The sequence below is a fragment of the Pogona vitticeps genome, chromosome 5 (genome assembly GCF_051106095.1).
Source record: "Pogona vitticeps strain Pit_001003342236 chromosome 5, PviZW2.1, whole genome shotgun sequence".
Classification (NCBI taxonomy): Eukaryota; Metazoa; Chordata; class Lepidosauria; order Squamata; family Agamidae; genus Pogona; species Pogona vitticeps.
The window spans coordinates 10,155,768-10,179,051 of NC_135787.1; the positions used below are offsets into that span (position 1 = coordinate 10,155,768).

General features: G+C 42.1%; 1 protein-coding gene across 2 annotated transcripts in view; it reads left to right on the forward strand.

Moving 5' to 3' along the window:
* The window catches only part of FRAS1 (Fraser extracellular matrix complex subunit 1), a 299,294-nt gene that overhangs the window by 219,751 nt on the left and 56,259 nt on the right, over positions 1-23,284 (forward strand). For both annotated transcript variants that reach the window (XM_078394487.1, XM_078394488.1), the window contains 11 exons: positions 495-632; positions 4,109-4,141; positions 5,699-5,830; positions 7,981-8,106; positions 9,885-10,132; positions 14,526-14,674; positions 16,645-16,807; positions 18,075-18,207; positions 19,111-19,301; positions 19,542-19,695; positions 21,475-21,738. In XM_078394487.1, coding sequence (XP_078250613.1) covers positions 495-632; positions 4,109-4,141; positions 5,699-5,830; positions 7,981-8,106; positions 9,885-10,132; positions 14,526-14,674; positions 16,645-16,807; positions 18,075-18,207; positions 19,111-19,301; positions 19,542-19,695; positions 21,475-21,738 — 1,731 coding nt within the window. The remainder of the gene's footprint in view (positions 1-494; positions 633-4,108; positions 4,142-5,698; positions 5,831-7,980; positions 8,107-9,884; positions 10,133-14,525; positions 14,675-16,644; positions 16,808-18,074; positions 18,208-19,110; positions 19,302-19,541; positions 19,696-21,474; positions 21,739-23,284) is intronic.

Consider the following 23,284-nt stretch of genomic DNA (forward strand, 5'->3'; position numbering starts at 1 on the left):
TGAAGAACTTAAAACTCCAAAAGTTCTTGGCAGGTTAGATTTAACCAGGCATATCTATCTTTAGATGTAAGATAAGTCAGGAAAGATGGTGGCTGCATTAGGACTGTTGTTTTAAAGGTACAGCTGAGGCAGCTGGGGATTGGATATCACACCCTAGTCCTTCAAACAAAAAGGCACACACCATGCCTACAGAAATGCCTCCCCGTTTGTCCTTTCTTTGAAACAGACGTATCTCTGCTTGGCCAGGGACAATGGGGGCAATACAGAAAATCCTGGCAGAATTCGTCCTGCCACAATTTTTTGTATTTATAAGTTCTTTGCATGCCTGACAACGTGGATGGCTTTGATCCATGAAAGCTTGTAGATTATCAGATGACTCTTTTCTCTTTGTCTATGAAGGTATCTGTCGGCTTCTCTTGCGTTGGTATTTCGCATTGACCTCATGGCTCCCTTTTATCTCAAGGTATAGTCACAAGGTTCTCATTCCGTTGTAGGAGTTGTTGAGCACAAGGATAAGCCACTCTTCCCTGTGAAATATTTCACCCAGGCAGACATCAACAGTGGCAAAATTGTGTATCGTCCGCCTGCCGCGGCTCCACATATGAGGGAGATGATGGAATTCTCCTTTGCAGGTAAGAAAGTGGTCCAGTTGAATAGCTGCCTTTGGTAGTTGCTGGGCAGATGCTTACTCTTTTTTTCAGCAGTACAGCTTGCATCTCTGTCGCTTCAACAGATGCTGACTGATAAAGAAAGGCTGATGTAGCAGTTTGAATATTGGCCTAGGACTTGAGAGATCAAGATTTTATTTCCCACTGAGCCGTGAAACTCAGCTGATGGCTTTGAGCCAGTCAACATTTCTGTTGCAAAAGGTTCTTTAAAACTCACTGGTTTTTGTTTGCTTGTTTTTGTTTTATTTAATGAGTAACATTTATTCATTACATATTCTTGCTCTTTTGAGTTAGGACTGTTTGCAGGAGGTTGAGAGGATTTCTAAGTTTTTTTAAAATTGACTTTTCTGCGAAAATAAAAGAGGAACTTTTAAAAAAGCTAGATAAGGACAATGCCGTACTTTTTGCACTGTTTATGGTAGCATGTTACTTTAGGACTTTGTAACAGGTTCTATGACAAATCATTTTTAAAGAGTAACTTTCTGAGTTGGATAAATAAGAGTGGTTTAAACACAGCCACAGGTATCCCTTTCCACTTTGGCAAACTTTTCAAATATTTGAAAGGCTGTCATACAGAGGAGGGGCAGGATCTGTTCTCCGTCAAACCCAGAGTGCAGGACATGAAACAATGAGCTCAAGTTACAAGAAGCCAGATTTCAGTTGAATATCAGGAAAAAAAACTTCCTAACTGTTAGAGCAGTACAACAGTGGAACCAGTTACCTCAGGAGTTGGTGAGTGCCCTAACACTGGAGGCATTCAAGAAAAACTTAGATAATCACCTGGCAGATATGCTTTGATTGTATTCCTGTGTTGAGCAGGGGGTTGGACTTGATGGCCTTGTAAGTCCCTTCCAGTTTCACTTTTCTATGATTCAATGAACAGCTTTGCATCAGCAATGTAATCAACTTGTAATACAGTGGTGCTTTGAGTTGCGAACTTAATTCGTTCCGGGATGATGGTCGTAACTCAACCAACTTGTATCCCATAGGAATACATTGAAATGTGATTAATCCGTTCCAGCCGTTTTTTGGTTGTATCTCAAGGCGCTGGTTGTATCTCAAAGCATTCATTCCCATAGGTACTAATGCAAAAGCAGTTAATCCGTTCACTAGGGGGAGACCTTTTTAACCTAAGATGACCTCTAAGGTTAGGAAAAGGGCATGAAAGGAGTGAGTGAGTCTTTTTTTGGTTGTATCTCAAAGCGCCGGTCGCAAGTCAAAGCAAAATTTTGCGACCGGAGCTGGTTGTAACTCGAATTGGTCGCAAGTCAAGACGTTCGTAAGTCGAGGCACCACTGTAACTTTGCTCCCTATGACATGCAACCATACAGATGATATACACAGTCTCAAATTTGCTGGACTGTGCACTCCAAGGTAATACAATGCAAAAGCAATTGTATTATTAAATCACTGGATTGTACCAGGACATTAAGAAAAATTGCCATCAATGGAAATTATCTGGCATGCCATCAAAGAATGTTATAGCATTGCTTTCTTGGGTCTCTTACAATGCCAACTGCTACTGTATTTTAAAGTACAAAATAAACAAACCAACAAGCTGATTCTCCCAGTAGACCGATGAAATGAGAAACTGGCTTTCACTGTGAAGTTTGCAAAGAGGAGAAATGAGATGTTCTGTGCTTAAGCACATTGCCACAATATACGTTGGGCAAAATTCACCAGGAAGTTCCCAGAAGACTCTTTAAAATGAATGGAATTTGTGGGGAGAGAGGTTGCCAACTAAGCATTTTCCCAGAACACTCTCGATTTCTTAAAAATTTCTTTGGACTGACATTTGATTGCCACAGTTAAACAAGCCATGAATGGGTACATTAAGTGTTCAACACTTTTAAAGAGATGGGTCCCCTTTTTTAAAAAAATGTGCATATTCTAACCTGCCTCTTGGAAAAGATAAACGCCACTTTTAAACAACAGTGCATTCCATTCATTCATGGGGGCCAACCTGGATTCCAGGATGAATTTTAAGAAGGTTAAATGAACCTCTGTGTCTTCTGATGAAACTTGAAGGGCTCTGCAGTTCTAAAGTCTGGTACTAAAAGGTTTCAATTTTAAATAAGTTGTTATCCAGATTTACTGAAACCTGAATAAATTCATTGTTTGGAATGTTATTTAAAAACAACAGCAGCAGTGGAAATCCCTAAAGTGTTACCGTTGCTCATTGTGCAACCAATAATGCGTTACTAATACACTGTTTTCCATTATTTTTAAATTAAAAATAATTTTTTGAAACAAGAGAAGAAGTGCCCCAAATGGCCAATAGCAACAAAATCTATTAACTTAAATTAAGAAGGGATGGGAAGATGTTATTGTGCACCTTTTACTCCCCAAAGTAATGTGTTGTAGCTTTCATTGTTCACAACAATATATTGCATCTCAGTGCTTGGTTAGTTATTTCAGGGTGCATTCAAATGGGCATTTATGCCGCTGTTTGCTCCACTCCAGAGGTAGATTGCTTCACTCCTTTTTCTAATGATCATACGATGGAATCAGTGATGGACTCCTGGCAAGGGTGTCTACTTTTATGTTGTCAAGATTGTTTCACGCAGGATTCAGCTGCAGGCAATTTCTTACCGAGACCATCAAGACAAGTCAAAGAGTGGGGGAGGCCCCTCATTGCCCCCTCCTGTCTTCCGGGAGGAAGTTTTCTATTTTTCAAAAGAAATTTATAAGTGATACGGTGCACCTGCGCTGCCCTAATAGAGTCTAATTGCTTTTTTTTTTTTCACTTCTTCTGCCCTTCTACCGAGAAGCGGAGGAAATGTTTAACTTTCCAGTATCCTGAAGTGGCTTTCTTCTTAAGCCACAATATGGCAAATTGACAGCAGAAGAAGCCAAACCAAATAGAATCACTCAAAGTGCATATGGCATTTGGATATGATTATTGTACCAAACGGCATATCAGACCTCTCTGTGACCTCTAGCAAACCTATTTAGACTGCTCTAATTGAGCCTGTCTGGATAAGCCCTAACTCAAACTTCAAGGAGGAACAGAAACTTCCTGGTTTTGGATGCTGAATGGGTTCTTTCAAAATAAAATATTTTAACATCTTTCAAACTATTTGATGAACTGTTATGAATGGGCTCTGATTTAAACTCTGGGCCCGGAAGCTCTCATTAATGAAAATTTCCCCCAGATCTCAGCAGTGGGAATTTTTTATAGCGAAGACTTTAGGTGCAAATGAAGATTGATGAGCATGCTCTCACCCTAACCCCTTATTGTTGATGTTGCAAGGGGTCCAAGCATCTCAGAGTGAAGGATTTTTTCTGTGACAAGCAATATTTCCAAATTATGAGCAGCAAGCCCCACTCCCAGGTTTCAAAATTTGGGATCATCTCACTGGCTTATGTCTGTGAATATTTTGCTGGGAAAAATGTAGATGAATAGATATTTTCTCTGATTGTGTTTTTGTTTCTTCTAGGTCTCCCTGAATCAGTCAGCTTTCATTTTACAGGTACTCGGATCCTTCTTGCTCACTGTCTGAATTGTGGGGCTGTACTTTGTTGTGTTGTGCCAGTATCCTCTTGTGGATCTCTGCCGGCGTAGCTGGAGTGATTTCACTGGCAGTAGCAGATGGTTCCTTGTTCAGTTTCAGGGTGCACGTATCTCATGCGCAATGAGATGAACTTGCATCCGTCCTAAAACCAAAGCAGAGACTCTTTAATTAGTGGCAATCTACTAAATTATTCCTGCTCTGCAGGCAGAGCTCCGCGGGAGGCTATTGACTAATATTTTGAGGACAGAATGGGAGGCATGGGGACAAATCATGGAAACGTGTGTCATCGCTAAACAGTTGCAAAATATGCCTCTGTGTGCAAGCTTGTGTGTGAAAGGAGTGGCGGTTCGTGGGTTCAAGGGAGAATCTTTCCCTCCCTGTTGCCTTTCCCCAGCAACTCCTTCCTTTCATCTGTCCCTCAGATGTATGTGCACATGTCTGTCTCTCTGTGGGCAGCTATATAAATGGTGTGGTACATATGTGTATGGTTGGGTAAGAGAACACGCATGAACAGTAGGACCTCCGTATCTGCAAGGGATTGGTTCCAAACACCCCTGCGGATGCTGAAAAATGTGGATAATTGCAAATGCTATACATAGCATGGTAAAAGGAAAAAAAACCCAGAAAAAATATTTTCACATGTATTACCAATAGAGAGAGCCATAGACATAGCATGGTCTCTGGCTTTCTCTACTGGCTAGTTTTGGTCAGTACATCATGAAAATACTTCTATGTTTTTTCTTTTATTATTTTTAATATTTTCAGAGCACAAGTAGGATACAGGGTCCTATGACACATGAATTTACCTGAGTGGCTATGCCAGTGTATAGAAAGAGGAGCATACAGTGGCTCCACCCACTTTTGGTGCAGGTTACCCGTAGGTGGACCACTGCCCCACCTCCTGCTGATATGGAGCCCCAACATGCAAGCCTGCCATTACTTTTCCCCTTATGCTAAATCACGGTTCCCCTCCTCTGAACTCAAGTGGCATCTAAAACAGAGGGTTCTTCTGCTATTTTTACTTCCCTCCTTCTGCCTTTGGCTCTACTCACCGTTGCACTACAGCTATTACGGACATCTTTAAAATCGAATTTGGCTCTTGGTCATTGACCTAAACGAGAGCTGGGCAACATTGGAATAGACTTTCCATTAACCATAGCCAGTGCTGGGAGCTGTCCAGCATTGTATGGTGAGCCATACTTTGCTTACCTGCCCCGACCTAAAGAAAAGTAGAAATTGGCAACTGTGTTGCACCACCACCCCATTTTGATCCTAACTAAAGCCTCTGTCCTGTTCTTCGTCCTCCTGGATGTAGCATTTGGGGGGCCCAAGCTCAAGGCCTGTAGGTCCATAGTAACTTTCAGATAACTGAAGCCATTTAGGCAGTTTTGACTCAAAACCTTTGATTGCAGTTAGGCATTTATTTCACATGCAAATAAGAGGAAGGAAGGAACTTCTTAACAAAAGGTTGGGTCCTACCAGTGACATGTTCTCTTAATTTTTTTTTTATTTTAGTTTCAGATGGAGAACGCACCAGTCCTGAGATGGTGTTCACCATTCACTTGCTCTCCTCTGGTGAGCAACCCCCCTTATTCCAGTTCACTGCTCCCATCCTTGAGGTCAGCCAAGGAGGCAGAGCCACTATCGGTAAGTATAAACAAATACAAAGGCAGCAGACCTGGGCTGTGGTCCACAGTGTCCCCATAATTCGCACCCATGACAGCTCATTTTGGATCTGTCCATAAAATGGCTTAGAACAGTGGCTCCCAACCTTGGATAACTCAGATGATCTTGGGCTGTAGTCAGAGAAGCCTTCATTACCAGCTGTGCTGGCTGGGGTTTCTGGGAGTTGCAGTCCAAGAACACCTAGGTTACCCAAGGTTGAGAATCGCTGGCTTAGAGGGAACCAGAGAAACTGGATAGTTGATGCGTCTAGTACATTGTACATTGCTAGCGTCTGCTCTACTTGGCTGTGTGCTAATGGGAAGCCATGCAAGCTGAATGAGGCCAATTAAACACATTTGAAGAAGAGGCCCATTGAACTCCGAATATGCTTGTTCTCTTGAGTGTATGAGCTCTGGTTAATTACTCAGTAGCATTCTCAAAGGCAACATTTGACATAACAGACTAGAGCAGAAGAACCTGGTTAACACCCCATTTGTTTCTACAGTGCTATCAAAGCTTCAGAGGATTGCACAGCCATTGGTCTGTGCTAATCCTTGCAAGAACCATGTGAAGTTGGTCCGTGTTATTATCCAATATATTAATAATAATAATGCACTGTCAAGTTAATTCTGACTTATTGCAACCCTTTTACGGGTTTTCTAGATAGAGGCTACAGTAGGACCCCCATGTCCTCTGGGTCAATATCCATTGTTTCACTTACCCACAGTCTGGAATTATTAAAAATATTACAAGAAAAATCCCAGAAACGTGTATTTCCATAATATCGCTACCAGAAATGGCCACTAGAGGGAGCAGGAAACCATGCTATGTATAGCATTTGCTATTCTTTGCAGTTTTCAGCAGCTGCCAGCTCCTATATGTTAAGAGGCTGGCAATGCTTCCAAAATTGTAATACAGCACCCAGATGACTCCCTGTAGTTGTCTTCCCAATCAAAACAACAACAAAAAATCACGTAACTTTTCCACCTCTCAGAGGTGTAAACTTAAGACTGGGAGTAAAAGCTGGTCCCTCTACTGACTGTATATTTGTGCTGGAGAATGCGCCTAAAATAATGGAATAACATGATAGTTCATAGATTGCTTGGTTCACCAGTACATGTGCTTCATTTGCACACTCTGCGCATTCATTGATCAGAGCGTGACATCTGAGCGTTCTCCAACACTGCCCGGAGAGTAGGCCCATCAACTAAACAATGTGCAGAATGCTCTTCTGCTCGTGGTCTGCCGTTGCGGTGAACTTGCACAACGGCCACTTCTTGAAATGCGTGTGTCCTACACACTGTTCAGCAATGGGACAGGCTGCCTTGGGAGATGGTAGACTCTCCTTTCTGGCTGGCTTTCAATCGGAGGTTAGATCACTGTCTGTCAGAGATGCCGTCGTTAGGGATTTGGCAAAGGGGCTGGAATGGATGACCACTGAGTAACCCATTCAACTCTACTCATCTCTGATTCTGTGGATCTCCATCCAGTCAACACTAATATATGTATATGGACGCTATGCGCGTGTGTGAGAGAGAGACTTTGGCATTTAAATGTCACTTTAGAATAATTCTGTGTGAATATAGTCAAACATTTTGACAATGAGTTATAAAATATTGTTTCTCACACATGAATTCTATCTTATCTCTGCAAATATATCTTTTAAAAATATGTCTGTATATGAAAATGCTTGTAAATATTATAGTTCACATGTCTATATATATGAGAACTCGGGCAGATTTTTACACGTGACTTACCACAACGTTGCATGTTTTGCAAAGGGGCTTCCATTACATATGCATTTTTCTGTGATTTGTCTGGAATGTTGGCATTTTTATATGCAAGCTGCCACAAGGCATGTGTTTTGTACACATTTTTCAACTGGCGGATGGCGTCACAACATTTGGAGATGCATGAAGACCATAGCAGTGCACATGTTAAGTCAGGAACTGAGAATTAAAATGCAAATCCAATGAATTTCTTTCCATCTTTCCTGTTTTAAGTTGGTGCTTTGAAATTCAAACATGCCCTCTGTTCTTTTTGTAACCTGCTTATTAACCATGGTGTCTTCTGTGAGGCTAGAATGCAGATAAATTCAACTTCATTTTAATTTCCACACCTGGATGGTTTAGGGATACGTCTGACGGTCAGCGACGTGGACAGAAGCCCTGAAGATATTTTCTTTGAGGTGGTGGAACCGCCTGAGCACGGAGCTCTCCTCAAGCACGACTCTGGATTTTCTCACCCCCTGAGGGAAGGTAGGCTAAACCAAAGTCTTCGGCTATTAATAGGTGAGCTACTCTTTTTTTTCACACCCCAAGGGGGTGGAAAAAATGCACACCAGGTGTGGCCGGACTGCAAATTGCAGAAGCTCTAGCCGGCTTTGTGATAGTTCCCAAGAACTTTTAGAGGCATACAGTTATTTCCCCATGTGGAGATTATCTCTGAAACCTTTTTTTTCTCCCGAAAACATCATGTTTTTGTCAAGTGTGTAAGAAGTAGGGAAAAGGTCTTAGCAGCCCATGGGGCATGTAGTTCTCCCAAGTCCAAATGAAATAGCATTTCCCAAGGGTATCCAAACCTCTCCATCCTCATACACTACAAGGCAATGTATATTACCAACCAGTGCGTATAATGTGCTGTCGCAACATTTGGAGATGTGTGGAAATTTAAGAATAATGCGGTTAACAGTGTGCGTATCCACACGTGGGCATGGAATTTTTGGATTTCTTGGACTACACTTTCCATAATCCTCCAGTCTGGGAGTTCCACCTGGCAGACCCATACCTATAGACGCTTAAATGTGGCCGACCTGAAGGAAGGGCCTACCTCAGAAGGCCTTGTGGCTTGGTATAGTTCTAGCTTCCCATTCAGAAAGGAAGCTGCTCCACATTTAGTCAGATGGAACTCCCTGAATGGAGAATTATGGACTTGTAGTCTAAGAAACCTGAAAAGCCCATGTCTATTCATGCAGGCCGAGCAATTAAAATGCAAACCCAATGCATTTCTTCCCATCCCAGGGGTACCATGGATGGAGAACAGAGACCTCCCTGGTTTCCTTTCTCCATGGCTGGACTAAACCACCACGGATGCGGCTGAGTTTAAAAGTGATGGAGTGGAGTTTGGGAATCTCTGATGTACTGGCTTGAAAAATGAGCCGGTTATTTCCAGTTATTTCTTATTTCTCAAGCTGCTCTGACATAAGCCAGAGGGAAGCTGTCCATCTTCCCTTTTAACTAAAAGCATTATTTCCAAGTTTGCTGCAAGCGAACATACTCAGAACGCAACTATACTTAATGCAATTAATGGAAGGAAGAGCTTTCTCAGTCGTTTGCCATTAACAGAGAGTGTTACTGCTTTTGTTGCATTATAGGGGAATGTTTGGACTATTTTTAATGTAATTTTATGTTAGCCCTAAAGAAAGCCGGTGTTTTCACACTACATTCAGGTGCTGCAGCTTGGCAACCATGTGTGGTTGGTATTTTTTGGATTTCAGCCCCCAGGAATCTGCAGGAAGTTCCCCAGTCAGAATTCTCTGAGTTTTAGTCAAAAAAATCAAAAGGGGTCTCAGGTATTTTTTTTTAATCACTTTCATCTGAGGAATAAAGGCTTCATCTCGGACATGATGACTGGCATGGGCTAAAGTCTGTGGGACATGCAAGGCATTAGGGGTCTGATAGTTTCGCTGCTCACTATGCTTCACACAGGGTCCCTGTCAGCAATGCCTTGGAGATCCTGCAGAGCTTAACCCCTCCCAGCCATTTCCTCCATTTTCATGATGACTTGTCATCTTTGAGATAGAGCCTATATTTCTCAGATGTAACCGACTAAATACCGAAGAGGACTTTTATTTTTATTTTATTTTTTTAGATAAAGCCCCTAGAATTTTGGTTGGAGGAATCCCTTCAGCCTTCAAAAGTTAATCTTTAGAACCTCAGTTTATCATAACATCTAGAGGTTAGCCAATGGGGGTTGGGTTGTGTTGTGTTGTGTTGCAAGGGCCAGATTCCTGATCTCAGCTTTGCTTTCTGGGAAGGCGACACCTTCACTTATGAGGAAATCACCCACAACGCTCTGCAGTATATCCACGATGGCTCATCTACGACCACGGACAAGATGGAGATTTCGGTAACCGATGGCCTTACCACAGCAACAGTGGTGCTGAAAGTGGAAGTGACACCAAGGGAAACCGATGGTCCCAAATTGGATCCTAGCTGCTCATTGGCCATTGCGGTCGCCGGTAAAAGCTCTGTGACCATCACCCGATCACACTTGGCATATACTGTAAGCATCTAATCCATTTCAGACATATCTGTTTCACCTCTTAGCTTCAATGAGTCTGAGTATGTGGGGTTGTGTATCTGGAGGGTTCATAGGCCCACTAAATTAACATTGTCTTCCAAGCAGTGACAAAATTGCTTCAACCAGCAGGTTGCCCTAAACTTTATGCTTTAAGCAAGAGTGGGCGCATATCTTTTTTTATGGGTGTTGTGTACTTTGGGGGGGGGGTGTCATGTGTCAGGGGCTGTGTGATGGAAAAGCTGTAGGCCGTGCTGGGTTGAACCAGTAACAAAAATGGCCATCTCTTTTCTTTCCGTCTTCGGCTGCCTTTTTTCTGTCTTTCTGTGACCATTCTGTCTGTCTGCCTCTCTTGCTTTTTGTCCCTGCCAGAAAGCAAACTCAGTCTGCTCCTTTTGCCTAAAAGATTTATTTACCGAAACCAGCAGGTGACACTTTTCATGACCAGGAGACAAAGAGAGTCCCGGGTGGGTGGCTGCATGTCGAAATGGAGTTAAAGGGCTAGAACGGCAGAGGAGTGTAGTTCAAAAGTGGGCCACCTAAATAAATAGATCCCCACAGGAAGTGTAGATCAGAGCAATTTCTAAAGTGGTGTGTTTCCACTAAATCCTTTAAATAATTGCCCGCTTGACCCAGAAGTTAAGGGATAAGACAAGATTTGTCTCATGATTCCAATGATGATTGATTAATTGATTGACTATTGTTAGTTATATTTATATTGCAATATTGTATTCCAGTGACCAAGTAATGCGCATGGTTCCCTTCTTCCCCAGTTTGTACTTCTAATTATTGGCAGACTGTGGAAGTTTATTGGCTTTTTAAAAAAAAACCTTCAAACTAAGCAGAAGATAAAGTTCAGGGAATTGGCTTCAAGTCTCCCTTCAATAAACCGGCCCTTATTGTTTGGTTTATTTCAACCGGCACTTACAGTCTCAATAAGTTGCTCAGAGATATTAGTAAGAGAAGAGAATAAAAATGTTATGTTTACTCACAGTTCTTCATAGATTAAAACAAAGAGCAATTTGTAGAAAAAAAATGTTAACTGGCTATGTGAAGAGAATTAAGCTGGTCCACTGGTTTTGTGACTGACTGTCCACAGACTACATAGCTCTGACTCTAACTGATTACGGACAGTCTGTCTGGAAAAAGTTGAGAAAAGAACTTGAGTAACCACTGAGAGCCTTGATGAGGCAAGGCTCTCATTAAAATTCTGAGTCAGAGAGGGAACAACCGGCTGCTACTGGATTGATTGGCATTCAGTCCAGAAAGGTCCTTCCCAGCCAAAACCTTTTAAAGGCAACCTACAAGGGTGCAATAATTCCAACACTAACAGCCCTATGAGGTAGGTAAGAACATGCAAGAGGTCCTAGGTGATCCAGTGAGTTTCATGGCCTCCTGGGCACTCAAACCTGGCTCTTCACTTGCCTCAGTGGAATAACCTAAATTTATAGCATGTTGTTTTCCATGGACATTTCCCATGGGTTTGGCTTTTCCTTCTTATCCACCCTTCCTTTAGCAACAGCCCAATGTGCAGGCCATTTCCTCTGCCCTTGTTCTGGCAGAGGAAACATTTCCTAAGCCTGTGGAAGCGCATGAATGATGGTGACCCCTTTGCTACTTGAGAAACATGATGCTGACTCCTGTACAGGTGGAAACTTGGCCCGTTTTCTTTGGCATTTCAAGGAGCTGCTAATAAAGTCCGGGCACGTTGCCTGGTCTCTCTTAGCATTTTATTATTCACAGACAAAAGCTGATCTTGGGCCAGCAGCTGCTTTGCCGCGCCGTAAATGTGTGAAGGAGGCCACTGTAACTCAAGCCACTGACATTCCTCTGAATGTTCTTCCTTGGGGAAAAAAAAGTTTTTAACCTCTCCTGCCATGTTCTGCCTGTGGCTGTGCCAAAGAAAGGAGGGAGGGAGGAGGAAGAATGAATCCCTTCTTTATCACCAGGTGTTTCAGACCGTGCACGTTACATGGAGGTAAAGGTGAAGTGCAAAGGTAAAAGGGAAATTAAGCTAATCCCCCAGTCAGGTGCTGTTAAGCCTCTTCAATTTGCTGGCCCACCACACAGGTGACAGAAAGCTGTGCATAGAATGGGTTGTAGGAGACAGGTTTTCCACTTGCGTTTAATGATGCTTAGTAAGTAAAGGTCGTGGTGGCACTGCGGGCTAAACCGCAGAAGCCTCTGTGCTGCAGGGTCAGAAGACCAGCAGTCGTAAGATCGAATCCACGCGACGGAGTGAGCTCCCGTCGCTTGTCCCAGCTCCCGCCAACCTAGTGGTTCGAAAGCATGCAAATGCAAGCAGATCAATAGGTACCACCCCAGTGGGAAGGTAACAGCGTTCCGTGTCTAAGTCGCTCTGGCCATGTGACCACAGAAGATTGTCTTTGGACAAAACACTGGCTCTATGGCTTGGAAACAGAGATGATCACCGCTGCCTAGAGTCAAACACGACTGGACAAAAATTGTCAAGGGGAACCATTATCTTTACCTTAGTAAAGGGGACCTGGGGGGTTTCATGGAGGCCAAAGATGGTTACACTTTCTCACCTCTGCAATAAATACTGTCCAGTCAAAAAAAAAATAAAAAAAGAATAAGGTGTGGCTAGATCATGGACTGGGATAGGAGGTGCCTTGTCTTGAAATTTCAGGGGTATCCCCTTCCAGACAATTGTCTCTGGCTGGAAGATAACACATAATTTATACTGATGGGCACCACATTTGCAGCATAATTTTTCTAATCTCACCTGTCAGAATAATCAAAAAAAAAGTAAGCATTCTTATTTCCTCTATAAAGTAAATTTGATTTAGTAAAAACAGCAGAACAGAAATAATGTTGTGGAAGTGTTGCTATAAATCAAATAAATAAATAAATAAATAAATAAATAAATAAATAAATAAATAAATAAATATCCTTAAATTTAAAAGTTTGTGGCAACAGTAGAGCTGGCTCTTAGAATTTTAATGTGTTAATTGAATAATATGACTCAATCAGTTAAATAAATGAATCTGCATAACACACACAGTAATGCAACAGTCTCAATAGTGTTTCTTTATTGCTGCTGGTGTTACACCATAGCAGTTGGACAGAAGACACACTAGACCCAGTGAATTCCCAGAAGAGGGACCGTTTCCATACCGTTTAAAGGAACAGAGATCGGAAAGATAACTCTTTGGGACTACGGTGCCCTAAATCTCTTAGCCCTAAATCTCTTAGTCATTAAAGACTTGCCTGTCTCAGGTTGCTTCCTATTCAAGGTGCTACAGTCGTTTTTACATGCTCTGGAACCAAAATGATTTTTTGCTTATTGGAAAGCTCAGTGACTTGGGAGTGCAGCTAGAGGTTGAGAATTCAACCTCCCCATTATGGTTCCTGAGACAAGACCCAGCTTTTGTAGCTCAGAGTGGCCCCAGAAGAAGGGAATGATAAACCATTTCTGAGTGCTTGGTACCTAGAAAACTCTGGTAAGGGTTGCCTTAATTAAGAATTGACTTGGCAGCATGTAATTATTATTTTTCAGTTTTTTTTTTAAGTTAGCTGGCATTTTTTTAGGACTATTGGTTTAAGTTTTGCTGCTATGATTAGTTTCATAGTTAGCATATTTCTGTTTTCATAATGATTCATATAGCATACTTAGATTTGTTATTTCAGTTATTGACTTTTATTTTAAATGTTTTATGGCAGCTGTGTTCAAAAATTGCTTGACGTATAACATGGCCAAGAAATATTATAGAATAGAATAGAATAGAATAGAATAGAATAGAATAGAAATAAATAAATAAATAAATAAATAAATAAATAAAGTGTCCACTTTTAAAAGCACTTTTAATTGATTAATTAATTGATTAATTAAAATCAATTAATCCAGCGGGAAAAAACTGTTTTAATGTCACAGCCATAAAATCCATTGAATTATACTGATGCTTAGACTTCTGTATTCTGTTTTAATTCTATGCAAAACATGAACAAAATTATGCTACCAATTACAGGGAGAAAATGTTTGTACACAGCACTAATTGACCAACCCTTACCCAGACAATCCAATCTTCTTCTGCCCGGAAAGGTCGCATTCTGTGACCTTCATAAAATTAGACAGATTGAGGGAAATTCACACAAACACTCTTATTTTGCTGAACGGGAGCTGCAGTTTTTAGTATTTTGCATAATTTATTGTGGCGCTAGGCGAAACAGGAATTGGGCCGCCTCAAAAGGAGTGCAGCAGAACAACACAAGGGAGTGGGGGCAGGTTTATAGCAAATTTATTCCATTATCTTTAGTACCTATTTAAAAGATAATAAAGCTAGAGTCCTGGTTTTGCCTGCTGTGACCTTCCTCATTTTAGATAGCGAAGATAAATTCTGCTTTTTTTGGTCCTTAGGATAATAATTCGCCTGATTCTAAAATAAGGATTCAGTTAATTTCTCTTCCTATGTATGGCACTCTTGTGCGGATGATTCCCAGGCGACCGTCCGAGTTTTCTGAGGTCTATAATTTCACAATGGAAGACATCGACCATCAAAGAATCAGGTAAATCTTGAGGTATTTTGCAAAGTTCCTTCAAGATCCTACTCTGGCCACTAAATGCATTCAGGAGCGATCCTACACTGCCACCTATAGGGCAAGACAGGTATTCAACATCCGTGATGCTTCTACGAACGATTTACCTTTCGATATTTTGTGAACTTAATTACAGCTGTAAGGGTGGCGCTTCCCAAACAAGGTTTTACAAAATATATTAGCTCAGCGTAGATGCCGAGGATGGAACAGGAACCAAAATAGGTAGCAGGAATGATGACACTGAGGGGGCAGTCTTGCCCAGTGAAGAAAAGCTTAAGCTATTTTTTGTTGTTGTTTAATCATTAAGTCATGTCCGACTCTTCGTGACCCCATGGACCAGAGCATGCCAAGCCCCTCCTGTCTTCCACTGCCTCCCAGAGTTTGGTCAAAATTATACAATTATACAAAATTATACAAAATTGTAAAATTATATTTTGCAAGTACTAAAAGCTGTTTTTAGTGCTTTTTAAATTGGGAGGGAAAGCTGAGGGAGATACGGATGGGATGTGAAACTAGTAGTTAGAGTATCATTCCTAATCAGAGTAGTGGGGTGGAGGACTAATTAGAAGATTCTAGATCCTTTCCCTACTTGTGCCTCTCAGATTGTGTTGTATGGCCAACTCCCTTTGGACGATATGACTAGTGGAATTTGCAGCTGCCAACGAACCATTGTGTACACAGTCCCCCTTTTTACAGGAGCTGTATAAAGCCCACATCTAGCTGCAGATTCTCTATGCAGTGTTGAGGAATGGATATTGTGGGTAGGTCATCACTGTCATGATTGCATCTCCCGAAGCTCTGCTCTCCTGTGAATTCACCTTCAGCCCCATGCCCATATGGCTGCACTGACAGGATACTAGTCTATATAATTTAACACTGGAGATGGGGGAGTTTTCCTCAGGGAGTTGAAAACAGCGAGCAATTCAGTTTGAATATCATGGGAAACTCACCGTTTCTCATGAACCTTCATGAACTTTGGGCTCACATGATCCTCTTCCTCCTCACATATCTTACAGCAAGTCGTTAGACGCTTCTGCTTGTAAACAAAACAACTAAATCCTAGAAACTGCAATTTGTTTCCATTGGTTTTTCAGAACGTTCTGAAACCATGATTTGATTGTGGCTTGTTCTTAACAAACCACAGTTTAAAGAAATCATGGTTTGTTTACAAAGCTGTTTAGGTATAGTGGTGAACTGTGGTTGGTTTAAAAGTGGGAGCAAACTCTTCCAGCCTCTTTGTTTGCCACCAAGAGGAGGAGAGGAAGAGGATATATATGCAAGCATGATGCTCAAGTAGACGTATTTGTGTACTAGTTCTTTTATCTCAACTGGGCCACCAGGAAGAGATTTTTTACTTCAGTCTATACATTACTGCATTTGGATGTCTTGTAAGTAGGTTTTAAGATTGCTTTAAAACCCTGCCAAGCCCATATCTGTGAAAAGGAACACCTCCCCAAAACTATTTCTAAATCTTTTTTTAAATTTTTATTTACCTGACCATTAGCCAGAGCTGAAGTTCAGAAAGTAACTTTTTGAGGCTCTGGCATAAATCACAGGAAGCTATGCCTTTTTCAAACCACGTTCAACATGCTCATAAATCAATTCTCCTCTCTTACAAAACTAATCTACAGAATGGGTTCATCACAACTGGTTCATCATCATAACAGACTTAATGTTGGCTTCGAAAGCAGTAGGATTCAAGTGTATAATTGCTGTCCCTTCTTTCACTGTTGCTAGACTGCCCTTTCCCAATCAATTCATCTCACTCTGTAAAGTCAAAGGGCAACTCTATTTCTCCCCGAAGCAGATGAGATGAAGGTGGAGAAGATTAAATTGTCTCCTCACTGCATGTAAACAAGTTCCAAAGCCCACAATGTGAAACATTTTCATCTGGCTGCTATGCCGGTTCAATTCAAGCTCCTATTTCCATTCCCCTGCAGGTACGTTACAGAATTTGAGACCCTCCACCAGCCGGTCACAGACATTTTCCACTTCACCGTGTTTGATGCTGAGGACAACCGCCTTGACAGTCAGATGTTCACCGTCACCATCACCCCTCCCCAGAGTCAGCCTCAAATCATCGCTTTTGCCGACCACATCACGGTACGTAAGCAGCCTGAGATTTTTGAAGGTTGCAAGAGAGGAACAGAATGTCAGTAGCTCCCATTTAATAAAGTAGGAAGAGTGCCTATTTAGTTGCCTGGGTGAGTGAAAGGTTTCATGGCATTTTTTCATTTCGATAAAGAAAATCTCGAAGCAGTTTAAACTTAAAAAAAGAAAGAAAACCACTTTGGGGAAGGTAAAGTTGAGGGGGGATTGATGGTGCTGATAGGGGCCACATCTGGTCCTGAAGGGGGTGTGTTGCTGACAGATCGCCTCAGCTTTCATGGGCCGCGGCCTGCTTCTTCATGTCCTTGAAGTATTTCCTCAGAAGACATTTTTGGGACTTGGGATTTTCCCCTTATAATCCTTGGTCAGTGGCATGAGAAAGAATGTAGGAATTGATGACTAAAACATGGTGTTCTAAATCTCCAATTCAGCCATTCTTTGAAATGTATACCTGCCTTCCATCCTTCTGCCCTGCGGTTCAGTCTGGCAAAAAGGAAAGCGATGATATGAAGGGCAGAACTTTAGATCAGTGGTCCCCAACCTTGGGCCTCCAGTTGTTTTTAGACTTCAACTCCCAGAAATCCTGGCTAGCAGAAGTGGTGGTGAAGGCTTCTGGGAATTGTAGTCCAAGAACATCTGGAGGCCCAAGGTTGGGGACCACTGCTTTAGAGCATCATCTCCTTCTCCCCATATACAATATTGTGTGAATAGTGGCTGTTGGAAGAGGCATGGAGCGGCAGCTAAAATAAATAGGGGGAAGTTCCAGTCTCATGGGACCCCCCTTTTGCAAGCATCCATCCGCCGCAGCCAGTTTGGACAAAATGGTGGCACAGGAATGGAGTCAGTTGCCTACAGCACTCCATAAGGCAGAACACTGGAGTGACCTGCATCACAAAGGATCAGAGATGCTAATCTAAGTGGAGGGAAGCCGTTCTGGTTTTGCCAGGAACATGGTATCTGCAGGGGATCAGTTCCAACCCCCCACCCCCACAGAGGCCAGAAATCCTGGATAAGCAAACCATATATATATATGGTTTGCTTATCCAGGATTATAGCATAGTCCCTCTAGTGGCCAGGTTTGATAATACATATTGGAAACACATATTTCTGTTTTTTTTAATTTAATGTTTCCAGGCAGTGCATAAGTGAAACCATTGGTACTGACCCAATAGCCTGAGCCTGTCCTCTAAGCATACCTAAGTTACAGGATTTCCAGAGGAAACCCCAAGCATAACTCTCAGTTTCACTTCTGTGTTTTCAGGTTGAAGAAGGAGGCCAGGTCCTGCTTGGGGCACATCCCATTGTAGCCCCTGATTCTGATCTTGCCCATCAAGATCTGGTGATAAAAATTGTGACTCTTCCAAAATATGGGTATATTGAAAACACCAAGACAGGTAAGATGCAAATCCTGTGAAAGAATAGTGGTATAGATGCATGCTAATTAACAAGCCCTCGCTTTCTAGGCTAGGAGATCCCATCCACCAGAGCAATGCAAGTATACCATGAAAATAAGTAGCAGAAGGTGCGCCTGTGGAAACCACAGCACATGCGGGAACGTGGGTCTTCCGGCGGCTGCGTAGCTGCACAATCCTCCGTTCTGGTCTTTCATATCTTCAGGCACTCTTTGCTGAGGTGATGTGTTCTGGGAAGTCATTCCATTAGGCTGGTTCAGATGCCATGCCAATTCACTGTTTAGCATGTGCAGAATGTCCATGAATATTTCTCCACCCGTTGCTGTGAAGTCAATTTCCAAAACATTTTTTCTCAACCATAGCTTGCTATGTCTTCAAAACCTAGGCAAACTGTGGTTAAGCCTAAGTGTGGTTACTGGAAACAAACCCACTTCAAGCCATAGTTTCCTAAGCTGGGTTTATAGTTACAGCTTCACCACAGTTTAGAGTGCGGATAACCAGCTTCTTAGACCAGTGCTAGAGGAAGTTAAAAGAGCAAGACAGGGAGGGAGGCTCATTTTTGTGTCACATGAAATCATGGCTTAATGTTACCTCCATAAAGAGTCACTGCCTCCAATTTGATCATTCTGCAGCCAGTCCCAATGCAGGGACACCTCAGAACGGCTTAGTGAAACATTTTTCTAAATCCTGATAAGGCCTTCTTTACACAACTTGTAACTAAACTGCCGAATTCATTGTAATGTGATTTTTTAAAAATAGGCCACTGGGCTTATTGCTGTTGACTTTGAAGCAAAAATGAGAAAAATAGATCAACTGCTCTCTGTCTGGGTATTTTTTTTTTTAAATGAGAAATATCCTTTCATAAACACCCTATTATGTTCACAGGCAGGCAATTTGGCCCTGGAAGCGCCATGAACTCAGATCTTTCGTTCTCGCTTCAAGATGTGATGAAGAACCATATCTATTACTTTCAAAGTGTCCATGAAAGTATTGAACCCTCCATGGATACTTTTAGCTTTTATGTTAGTGATGGCTTCAGCCAATCCGAAACCAGCAGTGTCAACATCACTATTAAGGTAAGCAAGGAAAATCCATTCAGACAGTTGGCTTGTCTTGTGTCATTTGTGGTACTTAATGTTTAAAAAGCTTGCTCTTAAAGTTATGGTTCATTCACTACATTTGCCAAGCAAATTTTGACCCAGTAGAGGCAGCTTCTGGTTATTCCCCCACCCTTTCTCTGATCCCTACATGGCATATCTCACTCCATTGCAACAAGGCATTTTCTCTTGTAAGTTTGTTCTTTCCTGATATTATAGCGTTTGAATGATGAACCTCCTGAACTCCAACTGGAGCCCATCAAAATACAGGCAAGCCAAGGGGCCGTGATCAGAAATTTTTCCGTGGGGATAAAAGACCCGGACACACCTCCCAACCAGCTGATCTTTGTATTAACAAAGAAACCCACTTATGGTAAGTGGCATGGAGAAACTGGGCCATAAGCCGCCATGACTCTTGGTGGCTGTATATTACCTCCAGCATCGGAGACAGAGTGTCTTCCAGTACTGCTTGCTGGGGAACATTAATAGGATGATGCTCTTTGGTCAGGTCCACTTGCGGGTACTCTCCTCTGATGTGGGAACATCATGCATGACTAGACTGGCCATAGCATGGAAATACTACATTTTTAAATTACAATTCCCATAGCCCTTCAGCTGGAATTTACCCGGGGATCATGGAAGTTATCTTCCCCCAAAAAACAACTTTCCCGACTCTGAGAAAGAGATTTGGTCTGGTCCCAAATCCCTGCTTCTCATCCTGCAGGTAATTCAGAGCACTAGAGCAGAAATGGAAGAAGGCAAATCGGATTTTATTGCTACTTCTTGGGGTGACTTGCAGTAAAATACCAAATTTTTCAAACTCTCAGGCTCGTAACCTATTCTGTTGTTCCATCTGTGCAGTGGGAATCACGTTGTAGGCAGTGGTAGATTGCTACTGCTTAAAGAGTTCCTTTGGGTTGCGTTGGACTCACACATATTTATTTATTATTTATTTATTTATTGGATTTATATACCGCCCCATAGCGCTACAAGCACTCTCCGGGCGGTTTACAATTTTAATTATACAGGCTACACATTGCCCCCCCAGCAAGCTGGGTACTCATTTTACCGACCTCGGAAGGATGGAAGGCTGAGTCAACCTTGAGCCGGCTACCTGGGATTTGAACCCCAGGTCGTGAGCACAGTTTTAGCTGCAGTACAGCGTTTTAACCACTGCGCCACAAGTGAGAGGAAGTTGTGCACACCCTGAAATGGAAAAAGAAGCTCTGTAGTCAGCAGCAGTCTGCCGTTGATGACAACTCCATTCCCATTGCACAAGTGAAGCGATGCAGTGGGGCTTAGGATCCCAGTGTTGAATAAAACTGGCAACTTCATACGCCTCTGTCTGTGAATCAGGCTGCTGGAAGGTACAAAATAGGGTTCTCCATGTTGGGAACACTCGCCCCTTTTGAAATTGGTCAGTGGTTTTTATTGCTGTTTGTTTTCAAACACTTCGGCAACATTTGCAGGATGGAAAAGCCCCGACATTTTCCAAAGAAGAAGACGTCTTTGTCTGACTCAGCTTATTGGCAAAAGGAAAAGAAACTTACAAACTTCCATGGACTTTGACCCATGAAAGCTCACACCCCTTTTCTTTTGCCAAACTCTTGACTTTTTTTAGGGAGGGGGAATCAGAAAAGGACTGTGCAGTCTCCAAAAAAGTATACTAATGCAAGAGCAGGTTATACCTCTATTATTTATTAGACTACTAAAAAAAAAAATCAAGCGGACAACTAGCTTTCAATGATAATTTGTTTCCTTCAAGCTGTGCACCAAGTTCTTGTAGGTAGTACAGAAAATTTATTTTATTAAAATCCCAGTCTTCACTTCCCTTTATGTTTTTGTATTAAGTACGGGAGAGAGCTGTCTGGGCATGTTTAGCTTTCTTCCTCATCCCGAATCAGAGGTTTGGTGCCTCTAGAGTTTGAAACACCATTTGTTGTAGTTATTGTTGCCTTGTCTATCCAGTATTGAAAGACTATCCTTTGTGAAGAGTCGTAAATCCTTCTAAAAAGCCATCAACATTATTGGATAATGCCTTAGGATATATTCCACGGGAGAATCAAGTATTATGTGAAGAATCAGCATCAGTGGTTAAAAAAAAACTTGGGGGAAAGTGGAAAGAAAATCATAATATTTTTGTTATTCTCAGGTTTTGTCCGCAAGAGATCATCTCCCCTGGTTCCCTTGGAGAAGGGCCAAATTGTTTCAGAAGGCTCGGCCTTCACCTATCAGGATATCCTGGAGGAACTGATGGTTTACACGCCAAACACTTTGAGAAGCCAGTCAGATGAGTTTAGATTTTCACTTTCGGATGGTCTCTACACACGGACGGGCGCAGTTGAGTTCACCATGGCACTGCCAAGGATGGAACCGCCCAGATTGGTCGTGAACAGGGGCCTGCAACTTCCCGCTGGTATGCAATGGAAATGCAAGACATGTTTTCTGTGGAGTTGGTAATGCCACTGACAGTATAGCTGCACTCATAGAATAGTGTCCTTTTAAAAAAAAATTAAAATCTGCATTCCTTTAAATAAAGAATTGAGTGCAATACGTGTGTGAAGGTCCGTTATCCAAATTATCCAGATTAACCAAACTTGCTGCAAATATATGTACATGACAAACTTGAAATGATTGTAGGCAACTACAGTGGTGCCTCACTTAACGATTACCTCGTTAAACGATGAAACCGCTTGACGATGAAGTTTTGCGATCGCTTTTGCGATCGCAAAACGATGTTTAAATAGGGAAATTTCATTTAACGATCAGTTCCCTGCTTCGGGAACCAATTTTTCGCAAAATGACAATTTAGAAACAGCTGATCAGCGGCTCTAAAATGGCTGCTCACTGTGCAGAATAGCTCCCCTCTGTGTTTTCAGGACGGATTACTCGCTTTACAGGCATCAAAAACGGCAACCCCTATGGAGGATCTTCGCTGGATGCTGAAGTATTTAGCCTATTGGAACGCATTGAACCAGTTTCAATGCATTTCAATGGGCTTTTGAGTTTCACTTGATGAGGATTTCGCTGTACAGCGATTTCAATGGAACGAATTATCCTCGTCAAGTGAGGCACCACTGTATAACAGGGCTGGCTTGGATAGCTTAGTATTTAGGTATCTGGCTGTGGAGCTAGAGGTTGGGAGTTCGATTCCCCACTGTGCCCCTAGAGGAAGAGAATGCTTCTGAATATTCTCTGCCTAGAAAACCACTGGAAAGGCTCACTGAGAATTCTTCAGATACCTTTCTCAGCTACCTGTCACAAAACTACAGTTCTCAGGTCTCTTAGCAAGAGAGAATGACATCTTTAGCCACTTTTAAGGATGTGGTTATGTCGTCGCTTTCCGGGGCCAATTACCCCTTCTGTTCTTTCAGGTTAACAAGAAAAACAGCAAGGACTTATCCTGCATAGCCAGTGGTGAGAGATACAGGAGTTGGCAGCCAGAGGGCCAGTCGTTCCTTAGACTTCCATTATGCCATATGCAAACATTTCTGAAACTTACCTAGCTTATATCTCCACTGGAGTTTGACTCTCTCTCAGTTTAGTCTTCCAACTTTATTGCTTGTCTCTGGCCTGCCCTGTCCAGTATTTTTCTTGGATCAAGAGGATAATCAAGGAGGTACTTAGGAGCATAGATACAGACCAGGAAGTCATAAAATACCTCTGGTGCAGATAACCGGGATACCTTGCTCACAGTGAGAAAGAAAAATTTTGATTCTTCAAGGTAAAATAAATTATGGGCAAAACAGAGGAGTTCAGAGCAACAAAATCAAACATTTAGACCTTAAACACCATCTGCAAAGGTGCTATGAGTTCTTGAGTTCAGTTCAGCACCAGTTAATCCCCTTTGATTATTGCACAAAATGCTGTAGGATAAAGCAAACAGTTTCAAAATGGGAAGATATATAGCTCAGTCATGGGGCCCTAACCCTAACCCTTATAAGTCAAGGGTTGTAGGTTCA